Source organism: Hippocampus bargibanti, linkage group LG14 (assembly GCF_051943395.1).
Source record: "Hippocampus bargibanti isolate YZ-2025 linkage group LG14, ASM5194339v1, whole genome shotgun sequence".
Taxonomy (NCBI): Eukaryota; Metazoa; Chordata; class Actinopteri; order Syngnathiformes; family Syngnathidae; genus Hippocampus; species Hippocampus bargibanti.
Genome location: NC_142747.1, coordinates 4,644,843 through 4,668,035, shown reverse-complemented (window position 1 = coordinate 4,668,035; position 23,193 = coordinate 4,644,843). Strand labels below are relative to the sequence as shown.

Sequence of the window (23,193 nt, the reverse complement as noted above, 5' to 3'; positions counted from 1 at the left end):
CACCCTCTGTGAAACTACTGAAGTGGGGTGGGCGGGTGACGACTCTCGGTTTATCGATTATGACTTATTTCGCTCAGTTGGAGGCCAGACGGATGAAGATGGCCTGACAAATATGACACACACACACACACACACACACACACACACACACACACACACACACACACACACACACACACACACACACACACACACACACACACATGGACGGAGCGCATCAGAGCAAAGAACCTCCTGCTCGGGCTTCTGGGAACCATTAGAGGAGTGTGGGGCATTGGGGGAGGGGGGGCTACACATATTGATGCCTGCGCACGTGTTTGTGTGTGACGGCGCGCTGGCGTGAGACTGCATTGCTCAGTCAAAATGCCGACCTCGGGCTGTTTAGTCCCGTGAGCTTTGTTGTGGCGTCGAAGAAACATGTCTGGCCCCGCCTCTTAAAGACACGCACACACACACGCACACACACACACACACACACACACACACACACACACACACACACACACACACACACACACACACACACACACACACACACACACACACACACACAAATAGAAACAATTATACGCACATTATGGTTGCATTATTTTGTTGCTATTGTTGTTCAGATACACTTCGTCTTCTTTTAGCTTTTACCTGTGATGGGGCGGAGGGGTGCCTGTATAAATGGGGTCCACTACATATACTATATATATACTTATACACTATATGTACTATATACACTTATACTATATACACTATACTATACTATACTATACTATACTATACTATACTATACTATACTATACTATACTCTACTATACTATATTACTATATACTATATACTATATTAATATACGATATACTCTTGATATATATATATATCAGAATCAGATCAGAATCAGAATCATCTTTATTGCCAAGTATGTAGAACACACAAGGAATTTGTTTCCGGTAGAACACGCTGCACTAGTATCGTTGTCAAAAAAAACTGCTAAGTGGCACTATACAGTTCCATTTTGGCTACTGTTGAAAGAGTTCAAAGAGTTAATGGCTTGGGGGAAGAAGCTGTTTAAATGTCTGCTGGATTTGGTGAGCATGGATCGGTAGCGCCTGCCTGAGGGGAGTAGCTGGAAAAGGTGGTGGGCAGGGTGCGGAGGGTCCAGTAGGATTTTCCGCGCCCTAGTTTGGATTCTTGCAGTGTGCAAGTCCTCGAGAGTGGGTAGGGCGGTGCCAATGATTTTTTCCGCCGTCCTAACTGTCCGTTGAAGTCGGATTTTGTCCATTTTTGTGGCGGCCCCGAACCAAACGGTGATGGAAGAACACAGGATGGATTCGATGACAGCCGTGTAGAAATGTTGCAGCACCTCCTGTGGCAGGCCATGCTTCTTTAGCAGCCTCAGGAAGTACATTCTCTGTTGGGCCTTTTTCAGGATAGAGTTGGTGTTGACCTCCCACTTCATGTCCTGGGAGACTGTGATTCCCAGGAACTTGAAGGTCTCAACGGTTGACACCAGGCAGTTGGATAGTGTGAGGGGTAGCTGTGGTGATGGATGTTTCCTGAAGTCCACGATCATCTCAACTGTCTTGAGCGTGTTCAGCTCCAGGTTGTGACGGCTGCACCAGAGCTCCAGCTGCTCCACTTGTTGTCGGTACGCAGACTCGTCGCCGTCTTTGATGAGACCGATGACCGTGGTGTCGTCTGCGAACTTTATGAATTTGACAGCTGGGTGCGTTGAGGTGCAGTCGTTTGTGTAGAGAGAGAAGAGCAATGGAGAGAGGACGCATCCCTGCGGGGCTCCAGTGCTCGTGGTTCGTGTTGTGGATGATATATTTCCCAGTCTGACCTGTTGTGTCCGTCCTGTCAGGAAGCTGAGGGTCCACTGGCAGATCGTGGGGGGCACACCAAGCTGGAGAAGTTTGGGGATGAGGAGTTCTGGGATGATGGTATTGAACGCAGAGCTGTAGTCCACAAACAGGATCCTTGCGTAGGTTCCTGTGTTGTCAAGGTGGTCGAGGATGTGATATATATATATATATATATATATATATATATATATATATATATATATATATATATATATATATATATATATATATATATATATACTTATTGATGTGCAGTTTATTTTTGAGTCTTTGTTTCTTTCTTTTTTCTTTTTTTCTTTAAACTTTCGCATTTGCTATGAGCGATCGCGGATTGAGCTGGATCACGGAGTGAGTACAAGAAAAAAAAAAATCAAAGCAGCACCTCGGACCAGATTAAAAGCTCCAGGGCAAAAATTCCCTTGAGAGCGGCTTCAAATCAAACTGGCGTTGGTTTTCTCTTGCGTTCACGTTGCAATTTTACGCACAAATTTGAGAAGGAATCGATCTAAAAGGAGGAGTGCAATGCCCCTTTCATTTCCACAGAGCACAGCGGGCCTTGATGTTGCGTGTCTCTATCGAGCGTGTGTTTACGGCTGCCTCCCCTGACGGCCATGGTGAGATACTGTGGAAAATCTTGTAAATTTCGGCCAGACTCGTACAAGCTGTTAGTGCAGCGGCAGGTAGGCAAAAACTCTGCGTGTGTGTTATCTGGCCCTCACACCGCAACTTTTCGCACGACTGGTTGGAGAGCGAGCTTCATGTTTTATGGCCTCTGATGATTCCAGCATGTTTTCATGGTCATCCCGTGGAAAGACTCACCAAAGTTTCGAGATCTTCGGTCCTTGGATGAAATTTCAGAGGCAACCTGAAATGCATCAGAGATTTTTGCATGTAAAATTATTTTGACTTCCTGAGAACTTTTGAAGGCACTTGTGGAACTGCTCAATGTTCCAAGAACCGAACTCACAGTTGTCTAACAAGGAGTTAAGTGCCAATTTTCACAACGAGTGCTTGGTCCATCGATGAATGGAATTCAGTAGAGACCAGACTAATCATCCCTGATTGGCTCCCCACAGGTTCTTTGTCTATCTTCAAACCACTGGACCGTGAAGACCAGGAGGTCTTCAACCTGACAGTGGTGGCTGTGGATCACGGCACACCGTGCCGCACGTCCACTCAGCTGCTACGCGTCTTCGTGGTCGACGTCAACGACCAAGTACCCCGCTTCGAGGCGAGCCATTATGAGGCCCAGATCTTGGAGAACCAACCGCAAGGAACTTCCGTGTTGAAAATGTCGGCCATCGACCTTGACCAAGGTGACACAGCATGACTATAATAAAGGAATAAGCAGTCAATTGTCTCCCTCTGTTTCAAGGTTATGTCATGGAATAAACTTGAGCCAGGTCAAAATAAGTGCGATGAAATCTTAACCTTACGTTGTTACCCCAATTTAAAAGTATTTTTACTGAGGTTTAACCTCATGTTGTATTAGCAGCTTATTCAAATTAAAGGCAACATTCCAGGTGGAATCAAACCCGTGGCCTCTGTACTGCGAGGCGGAAGAGCTCATGAGTCTTCAACTGGGCCACCTATATTAATTTATACCAAGGGTCGGGAACGTTTTTGACTAAGAGAGCCATAAAAGTAAAATATTTAGAAATGTTTTTTAGTGAGAGCCACACACACACACACACACACACACACACACGCACACAAACACACGCACGACCCCCCCCCCCCCACACACACACACGCACAGCCACTTTTCAACAAAATGTCAGAATGTATTATTTAAAATAACTGTGATAGGACTCACCATGAACATGAATGGTTTTCCGTTCCTCATGATTGGTAAAAATCCAGCCAAACGATCGGAATGAAAGTCAACTTGCCGGGTCCATCCGCGAAGTTACTGCTAGCTAGCCTGCACACTGCTTATTAGCTTCCGCACTTGCTTTCTGCTGTCTCTCGCAGAAATATATTGATGCTAACGTTAGCATGGGGCTTGTCAAAGTGCCACTGACATTTGACTACTTTATTGATGGTCTTGTTTCATTGCAAATTAGAATCAGAACCTTTTTTCTCCACAAATGCAAATCCTTCGGTCCATTCAACCTGAAGTGTGGGATACTATTTAAAAGGGTTTTACCTGTTTCAACATGAACTGCCACCGCGGTTAGTATCATCCAATCAAAATTGCGCTTTCCGACCACTGCAGCCCAAACAGGAAATGAACAGCGAAAAAGTGAGAATGTGTATTTAATTTTATCTGTGAGCCAAATGCAATCATCAAAATTGCCATATATGGCTCGCGAGCCATAGGTTCCTGACCCCTGATTTATACACACGCACACACACAGAAATATAAAATATACGCTGATCTTCCTAAGGTATGGCACTAAGGATGATGTAAAACGTGTCCTATCGATCGCCCCCAGGAGCCAAAATCAATCCCAGTTTTCCAAGGCATTTTGTCTCACAATCAACATTTGACCAAGTGCGAATTGTGAGCACGGCATGATATGAATTATCGTATGATGACAACAAAATTGGATTGTTGAAAACCGCATCACTCTCACAATTGCTTACTTCAAGTCCAACAAACATCGTTTTCGTTTGCTTTCTTTTTGCATTTCCACGTGGCGTGACTCTGAAGAAAATAAACGATTAAAGCCTTGTAAACTTTCAATCCAAATGCGATGACAGAAGTAAACAAGGCACATTTTCTGCCAGACGCCATTGAGCTCTCGCACGCACCTGGAGAAGCCTCGTTGCTCAGTTACTTTGGCAGCCCATAACAAACAAATAAAGGACGGAAATACAAAGAATTTATAATTATACTTAAATAAAATGGATATATATGTTTCTCCATTAGGATCTAATGGGATGGTGACGTATGGTGGCGTCTTGGTGGAAAGTTTTACGATCAATCCCGCAACTGGCGTCATCACCACCACTCAGTCGCTTGACAGGGAACTGCAGGAGTACTACACCGTTACAGGTATGACCTGCTATGTATTTTTTTAAATATCCATTAAGGGAAATTAACATTGGAAAACAAATATGATGGCCAAAAAATATATGACTGTACAATGTGCTCATGGTTAGCATAGCATGAAAGGTTTGTGGTTCGAGATGGAATCTCTGATGTCTTCATTCAATTCTCTAAATTGTCCATAAATACAAATGCGAGTGTCAATCATTCTTTGTGGTCTGTAAAAAGCACAATATGTCTCCTTAAAGGAGATGATCAAAGGCAGCAGAATCACCAAAGAGTATTCAGAACAAAAAATACTTTGGAGCCATCAGATACCAGCAGACTCTTAATCTTTCAAATCACTCTGAGTGACACGTCGACGCGCAACCGTGTTGACCTTTTTTAAAATCTCTCGTTTTCGGTAGCCTGACCATTTACGGTCAATTACATACAGTACACTCAACCGTATGGTCATTTTTGCCTCAGTTTATGCAAAGGACGGAGGCCTTCCCGCAAACTACGCCAAAGCCACCGTGAATATCCGTGTGCTGGATGACAACGACAACGCCCCCATCTTTGGACGCCAGTACTACGCCATCGAGGTGCCGGAGAACATGGAACCTCACCTCCTCTTCACACTGCGAGCCGCTGACTGGGATGTGGGGGAAGCCGGGGAAATAAACTACACAATTACAGGTGGGTATGGGATGCCCTTATAAAATGCCCCCCCTCCATATCACGATTCACCAAATGTGGCCACACAAGATTATCTAAATACTGTATTGACTTTGCTGTCGTTGCAGCTGGAGACCCTGTGGGTGATTTCCACTTGGACAGACAGTCTGGTGCACTGTCCACCTCCCACCCTCTGGATCGGGAAAAGAGAGTGAGATACACGCTTATGGTGGCCGCCCAGGATCAGGGTAACCCGCCGCGCAGCAGCAGCGCCACCGTGGAGGTGATCGTCATGGACATGAACGACCACAGCCCACAGTTTAGCAGCAACGGCTATACGGCAGACGTGTCAGAAGATGTGCCAATTGGTTCTTTAGTTTTGGACGTGAAAGCCACTGATCTAGACGAGGGTCCCAACAGCCAGGTGGTGTACTTCCTGAGCCGGGGCTCCGAGAGCATGTTCATCATCCATCAGAACACGGGCCGCATCATCACAGCGGCGCTTCTCGATCGAGAACGGACCGCTTCTTACACCTTTGAGGTGTGCGCAGCTGACTCGTCACCTTCCAACCCTCGCAACACCACGGCTTGGGTCACCGTCCACATTCAGGACGTCAACGACAACGCCCCTTTCTTCATTCAGGACCCGCTTATTTTGAATATTTCTGCCAGCGGCCTGTCGAGCCAAAGAGTGCTGGCCACAATGAGAGCCGAGGACAAGGACTTTGGGGCCAACGGCTCCGTCTTTTATCGCTTCGCCAACTCCGTGAGGGGCTTTGCCATCAACTCGCTGACGGGAGCCATTCAAGCCACTGAAAAGCTGCAGACGCTGACCCAAAGCCAAAGGACTTTGATCATCCAGGCTATGGATCAGGGTAACCCAGCTCAATCCTCCCTAGGGGTGGTTGTTGTTTATATCAAGGAGCAGATATACAGAGGGATTCGCTTCTCCCGCACGGTCCGTGACGTCAGCCTGCAGGAGAATGCTGCCAAAGGTTGGGGAGATGAAAGATAATAGACATTTGTTTCCAAGTCAAACTGTACTTTAAAAGTGGGATGCTTTTCATGTTGTAGGCACAGTGGTAACCCAGGCCCAAGCCCAGTACCCAGATGGCTCCCAAAGTGGCGTCAGCTACAGTCTTTTCAGCGGAAACAGCTTGCAATCGTTTGGAATAAACATCATTACTGGTGAGTGGATAAAATGGCAGCAGATGCTCCCAAAAAGTGGCCAATGTCGCCTTACGTCGTTCTTTTCTTTCCGCAAATCAGGTGAAATACGGGTCCAGAAATCCGAAGGGATAGACTACGAGGAGACCCCCAAACTCCGCCTCGTGGTGAAAGCCGAGACGACATCCTCCAGTTCCTACATGGCGGTTAATTTAATCCTGCAGGACGTCAATGACAATTTGCCTCGCTTCCAGCTACAGAACTATGTCACCTATATCAGAGAAGCGCAGGGTCACGATTTTCCCATTATCCAGGTGCAGTGTGATGAAATTCCCCACCCTTACCCAAGTTTATTGTGGTTGGCTGTTGTGGAGTGTGAAGTTATGGACCCGAATTAAACCACTCTTCGCACTTGAGCAGCCTGGATAGTTTCACGGAGACGGAGTCATGAGTAGATATATTCTCGGCACTCCCGCCAAATGTATTCAATCAGTTGTGCCTTGGAAGCAGGTCCACAGAGCCCATTTTATTTCATTTGGACTCCTTTTGGCAATATTTCTCACCGCATCAAGTTACGCTGAACCGGCATATTTTTTTTCGTTTCATTCAATCTTGCAGGTTGCAGCAAACGACCTGGACCAGGGTCAAAATGGCCAGGTGACATATTCCATTCGGCCGTCATCTATGAGCAATCTGTTCAAGATTGACCCACTGACTGGCAGCATCAGCACCACAGCCATCATGGACAGAGAGATTTGGATGCAAACAAAGTCGGTCTTTGTTTGAGTTTCTGAAATGATCTAACGCGATTGTTCAAGTCGAGGCTGAAGAAAAGGATCTTTTTGTTGAACCAGGCTCACAATCACTGCCACCGACCGTGGGACCCCACGACTGGCTGGCTCTGCCACTCTGACAGTCATCATCATTGATCTGAATGACAACCGGCCCATGATTCCGCTGCCTCGGCAAATCCGAGTGCCTGAGGGTAAGTGGACCAGCTACATTTTTTCCACCAGTGATGTGAGAAAGCCCCAATGTTTATTTACATATCATCTTCACATCTAATTGAGGGCTTTAAATAATTAGGGCTTTAAACCTTTCACCAGGTTTCGCGTTGAGTGTAGTGGTTCACACAGCTGTTAGATTGCTGGTCAATGTCCTATTCAATATTGCTCTTGGGCTGCCAACCGGTGCAGGGCGGGGTCCTTCTTCTGGGATAGGCCTCACCTCCCTTCTCTATCTTGACCAAGAATAAGCGGTGAATTGAAAATGAATGGATGGAATTGGTTCCTCGGACAAGAAAACTGTCCGCCCTGACTATGTTCCAGAGGCTAATAAGTAGGAATGACTAGCGCGAGCAACATGGCACAACTGCAAAAAGTGCACTAGAAAGGCTTTCTCAAGTGTAATTACCAGCTGGCGGAGAGGGTAGATGGAAGTGAACAAAATATAGTCTACCCGTAGAAGGCCTCCACATAGCCTAAACAGTTTTAATAGTTGGCCCTCGCTGATTATCCCAAAATATGCTCGTGTCTCATTTCCAGACACCCTGATAGGCACAGTTATCAGTCAAGTGACTGGAAACGACGTGGATTCCGGCCCGGCCCTTTCCTACGCGCTCCACCTGGATGGCGACAGCCAGGGAACCTTTGGAATCCACCGCTACGGAGGTGGTGTGTCTCTGACAAAAGCGTTGGACTATGAGGAGAGAACGTGGTACACTTTGACCATCCGATCGTCTGACTCGGAACATCACAGTGAAGCCAATTTGACCGTTGTAGTGGACGATGTGAACGACAATGCACCTGTCTTTGCCCAGGATTTATATCAGGTATGGCTGCGACCATGCAGTTGTCTTTGCGGTAACATGATTGATAGAAATGTATACAACCATTGCTTTCCATCCGCCAGGTGATGGTATCGGAGCACCTCCCAGAAGGCAGTGCTCTCATCACCGTAACAGCCACTGATTCAGACTCCGGGGACAACGGCAAGATCACTTACCGAGTCGTGTCATCCACAAGGGGTGTCTTCTTCATTGACCCAAGCAATGGTAACAATCCTCTGCTCGATATTTCGCAAACTCCTTGAAAGTACAAATGTAACATTTTTTTGGGGCCTCCTCCCAGGCACTTTGTTTGTCAACCAAAAAACGGAATTGGACTTTGAAAATCCTTCCATCCTCGTCATCGTTGAGGCACGAGACCAGGGTGCTCCAACGCTCTCATCCATCGCTACCATCCAAGTCCAAGTGTCCGATATCAACGACAATGACCCTGTCTTCCTTCAGTCTGAGTACAGCGCTTCCGTGTCTGAAGACGAGCTTCCTGGCTCCACGGTTCTGAGCTTAGAGGCAGCAGATGGAGACCTGTCACGTGACAACAGCGGTTTTGATTTCGCCATCGCCAGTGGCAACTCTGGGAACGCCTTCCAGATTGAGAGCAGCGTCCGCTTCTTGGAAGGTAGAGGATTCCACACGGTCGGAAGCCTGATCCTGGTGGAAGAGCTGGATTTCGAAACGGTGCCAAGTTATAACCTGACCGTCGTGGTATCAGATCGTGGGATCCCCCAGCGCAGCTCCTCTGTGCCGATCCTCATCACCATTACGGACGTCAACGACAACCCTCCGGCTTTCACCCGAGGAGAGTACAACGCGGTGCTGAGCGAAAGCGCCACAGCGGGAACAGAGGTGTTGCATCTCTCAGCCTGTGATCCGGACTCCGCTCCCAATGGGGAGGTGGACTACTCCATAAGCTCGGGAGACAAGTCGGGCCTTTTCCAGGTTGACCGCTGGACCGGAGCCTTGAAGCTCATGCGACCACTGGACACTGAGAGCCAGTTGTCCCACACGATTGTCGTCCAAGCGACGGATGGCTCGGGACACTACGCCTTTGCTCCAGTCAGCATCGACATGAAGGATATCAACAATCACTGGCCCTTCTTTCCACTCGCTCACATCACCGCAAGCATCAGGGAGAATCAGCCCCAAAATGCCTTTGTGACCACGTTGCACGCCATCGACCGTGACAGAGGGATCTTTGGAAAGTTGCGCTACCAAATGCTGGGGGGTTCTCACGATGGTACAGAAGCCTTCTTCATTAACCAAACATCAGGAGAAGTGCGCACCCGTTCCGCTTTTGACTTTGAGAAAGTGAACTCCTTTAATTTTATGGTCGCAGCTATCGATGCCGGCAACTATTCCGCTACCGTCATGGTACAGATCTATGTCTCTGGGGAAGATGAATACGATCCTGTTTTCACCTCCTCTGAGTTCTCATTTAAAGTGCCCGAAGACGCCAAGAAGGGTCAGGTCATTGGTAAGGTACAAGCCAGAGATGAAGATGGAGGTCTGGACGGCATAGTTTTGTACTCGCTGTCGGGCAGTTCCCCTTATTTTGAAGTCAATCAATCAACCGGCGCCATCTCACTAAAAATGGACAGCTACAGCAGACACATGAGTCGGTCCAAAAGAGAAGCACACCTCATGACGCTAGACCTGATGGCCCATAGCCCTCTGGAGATTTCACGCACAGCGACCGCCAAAGTGACCGTCGACGTCAGCCACACATCTTTCGGCCTCACCTCCGACATGAACGTGTTGCTCGTTAGTGTCATCGCCGTGTCTCTTGGGACGATCGTCATCCTCTGCATCATTGCCGTGGCGCTCTTTTTTGTTAAATTGAGGCGCCGGAGGAAAGAACAAAAAAGACACAGACGAAACAAGGCGTCCGCCACCATGCTGCACAAGTTTGACGAGACAAAATTAGCCGCAAATGAGATTATTTACCACCAGGCTCTTCCCGGGTATGCCGCTGATCAGAGCAGCAGCAGCAGCAGCGGGGTCCATACACTCGCGGGGGATCCTTGGACCCTTCCCATTCCAGCGGCCGTGGCTCCGCAGAAGCCGAGGCGGTGGAAGACGACGAGATCAGGATGATCAACGAGTACCCTCGCGTGTCCAGCATTTCCTCCTCGATGCAAGAACGCATCTCTGCCCGGGGTCCCGACTCCGGGATCCAGCAAGACGCGGACCAGTTGTCAGATGTGTCTTGTGAGCCCTCTGTCGATTGGTTCAAAGGGAAGAAAATAGGCAGCCTAAATAGCACTTTGCTCACTGGGCAGGTGCCGATCTACCGAGACGAGGGGGGTGGGTACGTGGGCATGGGGCGGAGTCTCAGTGCCTCCCACCATAAGGACTATATATTTCCCGAGGACGGAAAGCCGCCCGTGGATGGCTCCTTAACCGCCATCGTAGCCAGCGATGAGGAACTGAGGGGCAGCTACAACTGGGACTACCTGCTCAACTGGTGCCCCCAGTTTCAACCTTTAGCCAGCGTTTTCACCGAAATAGCACGTTTGAAAGACGAAACGGCTCCCCCTCATCCTCGTCGCTCCTTCCACCGCAAGAGCAAAACGGAGTCTAGGATCGATCCGCCCCCGCTTATCACCTCTGTGGCGCATCCCAATGCCAAAACTGTCCCGCCCAAGCCCGCAGTGGGGATGACCTTCCCTCACCTGTCAACTTTCCGAAGGTCTCCCCTTAGCAGTGAGGGATCCATCTGCTCGGTGACCATGTCCCCGAGTTTTTCCCCATCCCTGTCGCCGCTGTCGGCGCGCTCTCCGGCCATCACGCCCTTTAGCATCTCCCAAGGCCCTTCAGCATCCATCATCAGCACCACAGAACACAATCTTGAGCACATTGATGAGGCCGAACTGAGGATCTGAACTTTTAGAGACGATATGAAACCGCAGAATTCCATACTGCCTTGGATTTGGATTTGCCTTTATTAGTCTCGCAGTGGATCACTTCCTGTTCGTGCTTTTGCTGAATGCTGCCTGCTGGCACGTGGTGGAAGACAAACTGAAATGGCCACAATGGACTTTGGGCCACAATGTACTATGTTCTGATCTCGAACTTTATTCTCCCCTGGATCCATGTTGATTTGTACATTCAAACAGGGGGACGGGGTTCAAACATGATGTCAGTATTTTGTAGAACAGATATTGTTTATATTTTTATACTTGCATATGGTTTTCTCACAAGAATATGACAAGAATGCGGCAATTCAAGTCTCCCAGGGTTATTGAAAAAAACACCCTCTTGTTTCTATATTTGTAGCTTGTACTTTATCCTTGTTTGTAATGTAACTTTCAAAGTGTGTTCTTTTTCTTCCAGACTTCAGATTATTGAAATTTGGTTTTGACCTTGACATGTTTGCTTGTTCGCCACAAAGGAAGAGAATTGTGAATGTGATGCGCTGACAAAATTTGTTTTTTAGGCCCTTCAATTTATCATACAGGAGCTGGCCTTCCCGCTTGTTCTGAAAGATCTTCAGAAGGTGATTTCATGAAAGGGAGTTTTTTTAACATTATGCAACCTAAGCTCCAAAGAATTGGTAAGCTTTAAAAATATATATATATTTCATCCCATGTTTGTGTTCATTTTCAAATGACAGCAAATGAAGACCTTCACTGAAAGATCGAACAACAGAGAATGTTTTATCCTTTACCATAATTCGCCAAACGGTTGCCCAACATTTAAAGGACAACCGACACCATTTTTTTTTGTTTCCTATAGACAGCAGAAAAACGTTTTATCGCATCTAAAATACTCAAAACATGCAGGCTGATATTTTTAGTCAAATGCAAAACACCAATAAAAATGAGTTAAAGTGTCCCAAAACTACTTCAAAATGACCTTGAAGATGGCGAGTTTCAGAAGGTCCCGCCCCCTTGTTCGTGATGTCACACCAGGACCTCTTGCCTTGCTCTAGAATCAAAACAAGGGCTTCAGATTCGGAGAAGATGCTTTCTCATCCATTTACGAATATGATTCAAATAGTTCTGAAGAGGAAAGCCGATGTAGCATCCCACAAAATGCACAAGATGGGGCCCAAGCTCCGTTGGAAATGTGCTGATTTGTCTGCTGGGAATTTGTGTCAACTATTATCAAATAGTAGTCTTGGTGCAACACACAACGATTCACCATCGCGTTATGTGTGTTTTTCTTCTAATTTCGCCATCAACACGGATCAACACGAAGTTTTCAGACCAAATATAGTACCCCATTGTGTGTCGCTTTCTCGGCCAGGGGCGTTCCTGACGTGACGTCACGACAGGAATCGTCGCCACCTGAAAAACAAGACTTCCTGAATATTCAGCGCAAGTTTTAAAACGTAAACGGAATCTTTATAAAATACGCTCAGTAGAAGTCATTTGAAGTGATTTTACAAATTATGGACACAACATGTCTGGAGGCATCGGTTGTCCTTTAAATAATCCATAAAGCTTCCCAAAGTCAAGAATTATTTCATCCCTGCAATTATTTTATTTACTTTGCCATCTTCACCAGCGTTTTATTCTTCAAGACTTTAAATAGCATGCATGGTATTCTGGAGTATTTTATTATTTATTGTGTTGGAATACCTCTTGAGCTTCAGAGGTTGTATGTAAATTATGATCAATAATCATGGCTAGTGAATATGACTAGATTTATCCTCTAATCGACTAAAGGTACCTAATGACTTTTTTTTGTATGGACCTGTCTCACTTCTGGAGGAACGTGTTAAGTGCCTGATTAAAGAAATTTTATGTGAATTTGGTCAGTCTTGTGTCTTAAATTTTGCATGATCATAAAATATGTATTCACATTTTGGATAGACGTGCTTTTCACAAACAATAATGCCCAATATATGACTAGCTATCTACTGTACCTTTCTAGGGGGCTAGCTAGACCTATACAGCTAGTGAGCTAGCTAGACAAACACAGCTAGCGATCTAGCTAGACAGACATCTGTCTTGCTAGTAGGCTACCTATATTGATTTGTATATATTTAGCTAGCTAGTTACCTAAATATCCATCTGTCCTACTAGCTATCTAGCTAAATTGACATAAATATCACCAAGGACTACTCCTCATTGCAACCTGGAAAAACAAAAGTGGACCAGTCCTATTTTTGTGTCGTCTGTTTATGGGCATCTACTATACACAATAAACGTATTATTCTGGGCTCACTATTTACAAAACAGTGCTCGGAAGATACGAGCAAAAGAGGGCGAGTCGGGCCATTAGTCAAAGCTCAAATTAAAGACTCCCCATAAACCAAACGCGATCTGTCATTTGGCCGTCCAAACGGAGCGCATGCACAAGAGGCGGCCGCTCCCATTCCATGCGAGGAGAGTCCATGTTTTTTCCATCATGAGCCTATGGAGATGTCAGGGCTGTCACGAATGGAAGATCCCAACTGTGATTGCTAATCCCGCTACTCCCCCCCCCCTCCCCCCCACACAGCCACAGGGGATGCAAATCTGTATTGTTTTGATAATACAGTGGTACCTCGGTTCTCGACCATAATTCGTTCCAGGACCCTGTTCGAAAAGCGATTTTTTTCGAACACCGAAACCACCTCTTTGCTCCTGTCACTTGCGAGTTGACAGCGGGGTAGGGGGGGGGCTGCTTCTCCCGGTCGTTCTCCACCCGCTGTCATTCTCTAATCACGGACACGGGGCATCTTTACGGTTTGCGATCACCTCGCCAATGCCGGATGATTGCCTCAACTCGCCACCGTACCTGGACTCTTCCTTCGATGCGCGAGTGTATCCGGCCCGAGGTATTTACCCCGCGTCCCGTAAATGTATGTAATCTTCCGCGATTGCGTAATTTTGCACCCTCGTGTGCCATTTGCTTTTTGGAGTAGTAAGCGGGTCGGATCACCCCCTGCCTTGTTACTCGCTGTGTTTTCTTTGATATGTGAATGAACATCCTGCTTGGTTAGTACGTGTCTGCCGCCTGCTTTGGGATCCCAAACATTCCACTACGTTCCGACGAGTCAGCTGTCGTCACTCTCGCTCGGAACGTGACAGCTACAGATGACTCGGCTACAGGATGTTCTTTTCTCTTCAAATATCTATCCAATGACACTTGCTCTCACGCCCACAGTCACATCACTTGATTTCACAGCCTCCTTATTCTTTCATATCGTACTGATCGTAGATTTCGCCATGCTGTATTCCCTTGCCAGACACTCAGACACTCGCACACCTCCTTCATATTTTGCGATTATTTCTTTCTTAAATGCAATAGTTGTACGCACTATAATAATAATAATAATAATAATAATAATAATAATAATAATAATAATAATAATAATAATAATACATTTTATTTCAAGCACCTTTCAAGACACCCAAGGACACTTTACAATAAAAACAATAAAACAAAGCACATAACAATAAAACCATAAGTAAAATGATACATAATAAAATAGCAGATAGAACTAGACATTGAAAGTAATTTTAAACAAATTGGTTTTGAGGTGAGCCTTGAAAATAGGGAGGGAGTCAATATTACGGATGTTGGGTGGAAGTGAATTCCAGAGTTTGGGAGCAGTGCGGCTGAAAGCTCTGCATCCCATCGTGGTGAGACGGGCAGAGGGCACATAGAGGTGAAGGGAGGATGAGGATCTGAGGGACCGAGAGGGAACAGAGATTTGAAGCAGGTCAGAAAGATAGGGAGGGGCAAGGTTATGGATGGCTTTGAATTTAACAGAAGTATTTTGAATTTGATACGATGTTTAACATGTAGCCAGTGGAGTTGCTGGAGGACGGGGGTGATGTGGGGGTGATGTGGTGAAAGGAGGGGGTTCTAGTGATGAAGAATGTTGGACGAGTTGGAGTTTATGGAGAAATTTCTGATTGATACCGAAGAGAAGTGCGTTGCAATAATCGATGCGGGAGGTGACGAGACTGTGGATAAGGATAGCAGCGGAGTGAGGGGTGAGCGAGGGACGGAGACGGTTAATATTACGGAGGTGGAAATAAGCAGACCGAGTTATGTTATTTATATGGGACTGAAAAGATAGTGAGCTATCGAGGATGACACCCAGGCTCTTGACCTGAGGGGAGGGGGACACGGTTGAACTGTCAATGGTGAGAGAGAAACTGTTAGTTTTGTGGAGGGTGGATTTGGTACCGACAAGGAGAAGTTCAGTTTTTTCACTACTTTTCTTTTGTCACTTTAAGCAGCACTTACTTTCTTTGGAGGCATCATTAGGGGCTAAAACTCTTCGTACACCTATATTAAACGCTGGAGCAAAACGCAGCACGTCCGCAAGCGACAACAGTTGGTCACGGAGAGAGCGATACACCCGTGCGCCGCTCAGCACCCCACCCTCGCGTACGCACTCACGCGTCGTATTGGCGTTCGAACACCGAATGCCGAAGCAAGAATATCTCGAATATTTTGTTCGAACACCGATTTGTTCGAACAGTGAGGCGTTCGAGAACCGAGGTACCACTGTATAGTATTACAGTGAAGTCTTGTGATATCGATATCGGTTATATTGATAATACTGCTTATTACGATACTATATTCATTTCCCGGCCGAATTTCTAGTGTTTTTATGTATAATTCGTTCCGTTTAGTACGATTCATGGTTATTACGATAATCCGGTTACTACGGTGCTCTTTTTCATCTCCCGCCGGCCATTTTGCTGTTTATATCGATACACGGCATCGGTCGCGCCATTGGTCGACTTGGTCACGTGACTTGGTCACGTGAGTTTGACACATGACCAGCTCCCGTGTCGCAGAGCCATTTTCATTTTCAGACGCTAGCTCGTGTGCAGCAGACGAGATTGAAGTGTTTGTGTTAAAAGGTAAAAATGGGAAGCAGAAGAAGATTGATGACTTTTTTAAATTGCATACATAATACAGTAAGATGTAAGCGTTGCAGTTTCCTTGTGGTGTTATGTACATGCCCACTGTACTGTATATGAATGCAATCGTTTTTTGCAACAATGTTTCTTGTTTTGTCTGCTGAAGTGTGATGATTTTGAAAATTACTGTACATTCCATACTGTGTATTAAAGGACAACCGATGTCACTTTTTATTCAAATGCAAAACACCAATAAAAATGACTTCACGCCAAGACTTGCATTGCTTGTGAATCCAAACAATGGCTTCAGATTCGGATAATATGCTTTCTTGTTACACATCCAGTTATGAATATGATTCAAATACACTGTAGTTTTGAAGAGTAAAGCATACGTGTTTGCAATCGATTACAGAATTATATGTGCCATTTTGAGGCAACATTGGGGGAACATCTCTCACCCCCCAAAAAAAGAGGCACGAAATGGCGAGCTCATGGCCAGCTCCGTTTCTTATATGGCGCTTGGCTGCCCTCTTTTGGCGGCTTTTGTTAATGCAGTTCGGCGCAGGACGGATATATCGACAGTACGGTTATATCGACATTTTTTCTAACTCCCGAGAATATCGATATAAAGAGACTTTACTGTATTTTTAAAAACTGTACAGTTACTCTGCAGTGTTGTGTTGAAGGTGAAGACAAGCGGTTTAGCACAGGAACCATTCCGCTTTTTGAACCCGAGGTGTATCTCTAATCGCTAATATTCTGACCATTGTAGAATCAATATTTAGGCTGTTAAATATGTTTAGTAATCTGCATTAAAAAAATTTGAAAGAAAAGAAAAATAATGCCCAGGACCATGGACATCATTTTTTTTTCTCAGAAAAAAATACCAGAAACCATCTTTCCAAAACACTACATTGGTTACTCATTTTACATTAAATAGTTTATATGTCATTTGATTTGATACTCACTTTTGAAACCAATGAAAACTGTTATTTGATAGGGCGTCGATGGTGTCTTGAAACAGTTGTTTGATGTGTGAAAACAGATTTTGACGTGTTGGTGGCATCAAAATGCACACATTTTTTTTGTTTTATTTTTATTTTTTAACAACAATCAACAGAGTTTAAAAAATAGTAATTAGTGGTTCTGTTGCGTTTGTCTGGTTACGTTTGTTTTTTATTCCTCCTGTCCTTTTTTTCCACACCTATTCTCATCACCTTGTGCTTTACCAATTGGCTCCCTCAACACTTGAGTGTTGAGGGAGCCAATTGGTAAAGCAGAGTATTGTCTAGGTGTTTCTCATTGTCTCGTCAATTTCTTTGTACAGTGATACCTCAGTTTACAAACTTAATTGGTTCCCAGAAAGTGTAAGGAAAAAAGTGTGTCTCCCAAACATTTATTTCCCATAAGAAACCATTAAAAATGAGAATAATCCATTCCCAGTCCCCATAAAAAATAATTTTCCACTACGTAAGCCTTTAAACTACACAAAATATACCTTATTTATAAGATCAAGAAAGCTGCAGGACCTGACAGAGTGTCCCCCTCCTGCCTGAGAGTCTGCGCTGACCAGCTGGCTCCGGTCTTCACACAAATCTTCAACAGATCCCTGGAGCAGTGTGAAGTCCCATCCTGCTTCAAACAGTCTACTATCGTCCCAGTTCCAAAGAAACCAGCACCCTCGGGATTGAACGACTATAGACCTGTCGCTCTGACGTCTGTGGTCATGAAGTCCTTTGAACGCCTCGTGCTGAACCACCTAAAGAACATCACCGGACCTCTGCTAGATCCTCTTCAGTTTGCCTACCGGGCAAACAGGTCTGTGGAGGATGCCGTCAACATTGGACTGCATCACATCCTCGACCACCTTGACAACACAGGAACCTACGCAAGGATCCTGTTTGTGGACTACAGCTCTGCGTTCAATACCATCATCCCAGAACTCCTCATCCCCAAACTTCTCCAGCTTGGTGTGTCCCCCACGATCTGCCAGTGGACCCTCAGCTTCCTGACAGGACGGACACAACAGGTCAGACTGGGAAATATATCATCCACAACACGAACCACGAGCACTGGAGCCCCGCAGGGATGCGTCCTCTCTCCATTGCTCTTCTCTCTCTACACAAACGACTGCACCTCAACGCACCCAGCTGTCAAATTCATAAAGTTCGCAGACGACACCACGGTCATCGGTCTCATCAAAGACGGTGACGAGTCTGCGTACCGACAACAAGTGGAGCAGCTGGAGCTCTGGTGCAGCCGTCACAACCTGGAGCTGAACACGCTCAAGACAGTTCAGATGATCGTGGACTTCAGGAAACATCTATCACCACAGCTACCCCTCACACTATCCAACTCCCTGGTGTCAACCGTTGAGACCTTCAAGTTCCTGGGAATCACAGTCTCCCAGGACATGAAGTGGGAGGTCAACACCAACTCTATCCTGAAAAAGGCCCAACAGAGAATGTACTTCCTGAGGCTGCTAAAGAAGCATGGCCTGCCACAGGAGGTGCTGCAACATTTCTACACGGCTGTCATCGAATCCATCCTGTGTTCTTCCATCACCGTTTGGTTCGGGGCCGCCACAAAAATGGACAAAATCCGACTTCAACGGACAGTTAGGACGGCGGAAAAAATCATTGGCACCGCCCTACCCACTCTCGAGGACTTGCATACTGCAAGAATCCAAACTAGGGCGCGGAAAATCCTACTGGACCCTCCGCACCCTGCCCACCACCTTTTCCAGCTACTCCCCTCAGGCAGGCGCTACCGATCCATGCGCACCAAATCCAGCAGACATTTAAACAGCTTCTTCCCCCAAGCCATTAACTCTTTGAACTCTTTCAACAGTAGCCAAAATGGAACTGTATAGTGCCACTTAGCAGTTTTTTTTTACAACGATACTAGTGCAGCGTGTTCTACCGGAAACAAATTCCTTGTGTGTTCTACATACTTGGCAATAAAGATGATTCTGATTCTGATTCTGATTCTGATTCTGATTATTTCATGTATAATAAATGTGCTATTGTGTTTTAATTAAAACAATTAACTACTATCTGATAAAGTCATTTTATTTACCTTTGTGATGGTCGTTGATGTAGTTGCCTCTTGACGATATCTGAGTGAAGTTGCGATAATACCCTCACTCACACTGTACCGTGCTAGCTGCTTTTCGTTAATCCAAATCAAGAAGTTTTCCAACCTCTTCCTTTGCCTGAGACCGTTACTTAGACAACACAGAAACACCCTTAGCCACACATAGCAATGGTCTGCTTAGCATACTGGTACTGGGAGGCTAACTCACACAAACACACGCCTCATTTGTGTTTTTCGATGATCTTCTTCTTCTACTCGACTGTAATTTTCTTATGTGTCCTCTTCTAGCCCGTGGTGGGGTCTTTTTCGGTCTCATAATAGCAAAGGTACTCCACTCGACAACAAACCACGTCTGCACTAAAAGAAAGCTGTTGATGAAAACTAGTCCGCCAGCCACCGTGGCGTTGTGTGGTTTGGTTCTTCTGCCGAAAACTAGTGTGGATGCCAAGATTATATTCTGGCGAATTTAATGTTCGTAAGGTGAAAAGTTCATGAGCTAAAGTGTTCATAAGCTGAGGTATCACTGTATTTGGTTCCCTGAGTTCTGTCTGTCCCGGCTTGGTCATTGCTAGTTGCGAATATGTGAGTTTCTTGTGAGTATCATGTTTTGTTTTCTGTTAGCGTTTTCTTTTGTTACTTTGACTTCCCTGTTATTTACATGATTTTGAGTACTTTGAGTTCGTGTTTTTCTGCTATATTCCTGTTTGCATTTTTATTTTTCATTTGTTAAATACCTTTAGGTGAATCCAGCCTGCCCTCTATGACTCTTCCCTGCATTTTGGGGTCCTCCAAAAACAGCCACCATAATATGCAAATCATGAGAGGTTGACTGTAGTCCTTTTCAAATCTAATAAAATGCACAAGTGCATTTCCAAAAGTGACTAAAATCCAACCTGCGTCTAGGACCTTTTATAAAGGATATTCTGTGCGGCAACTCAAATATCTCTTGGTACTGGATGACATGAATAAGGAAGAACAGTAGTAATAATTGAACCGGTAGAGGTGTAACGGCTCCAAATAGTGTCTTGTTCAGAGATCCTTTGACCGTGGAGAAAGGGCTTGAATCATTTGTTGAGTGTTCTCTCGAAAGTGTATTCCATTCTATATAGCCAGGACGACTTTTCTTTTGAGATGTCAAGAAAAGAGGCGCTAAAAGAATTCAGAGACGCGACAAAGATGGCAGGTGCTGCCTCTTTGTATTTCGATGGGCAAACGTTTTCCAAGGGCACTGACGTACGATTCAAGATGTTTCTTCTTTTTGTAGCTTTCAGTATGTTACGGACATTCATCTTTGATTCTGGGCTTATTTTCTTTATCTTACATCGTTTAGCTCAAATTCAATCTTTTAGAAAATAAATGAAACACTCCTTCAGAACCTCGGAGTCCAGTTCTGTGCGGCCTTGCCTTGGATGCGGTTGACAGATAAAGCTTATTCAAGTAGAAATGATTAACTCAGAGTGTCTGGCAGTGCGATTTATTTATTTTTTCCAAAAGCGCGATAAGAAACGCTTTGTCGGAAGATTTGATGACAAAACGGTTTCAAGTATACTGATAAGTGCTGAGAGTTAGCCGAGGGTCTTACCCTCAGCGGTTGGCTGTTAACCTTGACTTATACTTGATACTCTAACCCAAGGTTGCCCAAACCATCGATCGCGATCAACCATTTTCCAATCCCCGGTTGTAGCTTGTTACCAAAAGAATGAAATGCCCAGATATGAAATGAGAGAAGTTGAAAAGCTTGGTCATCCAGGTCAAATGAAGTAGGTCGGGAATGTAATTAGGATGCCCCCTAGATGCCTCTCTAATGAGGTGTTGCTACCACGTCCCACCGGTAGGAGGCCGCATTCTGGTCTGGAACCATCTCAGGATGCCAGTCGGAATAGCTGGAAGATGTGGCTGGGGAGAGGGAAGTCTGAACTTCCCTTGAAAAACTACTGTCACGCTTGACTCGATCCCAAGTAAGTGGGATAAAATGATTGAAAACTTGACTGCGTATGCTATAAAAAAGAATGACGGAAGCCCGCGTGGCCACCCTTTTGGCTAGATCACCCTTAAAGGACAACTGACACCCCCGGACATGTTGCGTCCATAATTTGTTAAATGACTTCAAATGACTTCTACTGACCCCATTTTACAAAAAGTCCACCGCATATAGCTATATTTTATGTTTTAAAACCAGCGTTGAATAGTCATGAAGTCTTGTTTTCGAGTTGATAACAATGCCGGAGTGACGTCGCTGAGGGAACGGCCCCGACCGAGAAAGCGATACACAATGCATTTTGGGTACTTTTTTTGTCTGAAAACACCACGTTGATCACGAAATTAGAAAGAAAACTACATCAATAACGCGATGGTGAATCGTTGTGTGGCAGCCAATTGCGGTAACACACATAAAGATGGTGTAAATTTGCACAAATTCCCGGCGAACAAACCAGCCATTTCCAACGGACCAGAGCCGGAGGACAACGAGGACCTAACCGGAGTTAGCGATGGATAACTCCTCTCGAGGCTGATCATCCAGCTCGTAAGTTATTTTGTTGAACATGTCAGTAAGTAAAATGGAGCTCTTCCAAGCCAAAGATGATTACATTTTTTAGAACGGGGACCGAGCTCTCTGGTGTAGCCGAAAGGATGCTTTGATGACAGTCAAACCTGGTACGTATTGTAATGCCCCTCAGTGTGACATGCACAACACAAGCACCGAACGTTATGGTATTATTCCGACAGTCAGTCTTTTCTTTGAATCGAACACGAATGCTTTTCTTGACCCCGTGATTAAATTCGAAATAACTGGATGAGTAACAAGAAAGGATCTCTTTCCGAATCTGAACTCTCTGAAGCCAATGTTTTGATTCTGGAGCACGGCAGTTTGCGAAGGAATATCCTGACGAGACATCATTAACTGGGGGCGGGACTTTCTTATTCTCTCCAGTTTTGAGCTCATTCATGGCAGTTTTGGACACCATTAAGTCATTATTATTGGTGTTTTACGTTTGACCAAAAACATCAGCCTGCGTATTTTGGGTATTTTAGTTGTCAGTTAGGAAACAAAAAAATGGTGTCGGTTGTCCTTTAAGTGTTGTGTCACCGTAGCCACTTCTCTGAAAATGTTTTATTTATGCCCCGTTCATGTTAGTTTGAAAATACACTTTTGTAGCCTGGCAACTGTGCAAATTGTAAACAATAAACTGCTTTGTCCCTGCATGTCTCTCTGTGTCTTTGTTTTGTCATATTGTCTCTATGCTGTCATATTATTTGTTATTTAGTTTTTTTTGTTCTTTTGACTTCAAGACGGCGCCGCGAGAGTGGCTGCCTTTCCAGCAGCTCATGTATTTCGTTTTTCTACTTTCATTCCTTTCATCACTTTGCTGCTGTGAAATGTAAATTTCTCCACTGTGAGACTAATAAAGGCATATCCAATCCAATCCAATCCAATCCAACTATGTCATTGGATTGTGGGCTTGTAAACCCAAATAAACAACTCAAGATTTAGTGACGGGGACTCCCTGAGAAGGTTTTGCTTTTATTGGGAAAATGGAGACAGTTGAGTTTGTATTGCCACCATGCAGTTAGTAACGCAATTGCCCATATTTGATATGGTTCAAAGTTGTTATGCACCTGATTGTCATTGGCATTTTTGTACTATACGAGACCCATTTTTTGGGGCAGTGTCTGCTTTCCAAAATGTATTTCATGCATATTAATTGTGTTCACTCATGGGTCAACGAAAACACTAACGGCCATTGTTCAAGTCATTGTTTGTCAATTCT

The 23,193-nt window shown here is 45.2% G+C and overlaps 1 protein-coding gene and 1 long non-coding RNA gene across 2 annotated transcripts in view; one reads left to right on the top strand and one right to left on the bottom strand.

Annotated features, from left to right (window-relative positions):
- LOC148888052 (protocadherin-16-like) overlaps positions 1–13,267 on the top strand; it is a 110,166-nt gene extending 96,899 nt beyond the window's left edge. Inside the window, 12 exon segments of the mRNA XM_089013639.1 lie at positions 2,928–3,167; positions 4,727–4,852; positions 5,315–5,524; positions 5,632–6,498; positions 6,578–6,691; positions 6,773–6,984; positions 7,289–7,440; positions 7,525–7,655; positions 8,215–8,501; positions 8,582–8,723; positions 8,800–10,508; positions 10,511–13,267. Coding sequence (XP_088869765.1) covers positions 2,928–3,167; positions 4,727–4,852; positions 5,315–5,524; positions 5,632–6,498; positions 6,578–6,691; positions 6,773–6,984; positions 7,289–7,440; positions 7,525–7,655; positions 8,215–8,501; positions 8,582–8,723; positions 8,800–10,508; positions 10,511–11,395 — 5,075 coding nt within the window. The 3' untranslated portion in view covers positions 11,396–13,267.
- On the bottom strand, positions 889–2,956 carry LOC148888053 (uncharacterized). The gene is made up of 3 exons (XR_016117151.1): positions 2,819–2,956; positions 2,671–2,716; positions 889–1,978 (listed from the first exon to the last, which is right to left on the bottom strand). It is a non-coding gene; the product is annotated as an uncharacterized LOC148888053 (long non-coding RNA).
- Positions 13,268–23,193: the final 9,926 nt, after the last annotated feature.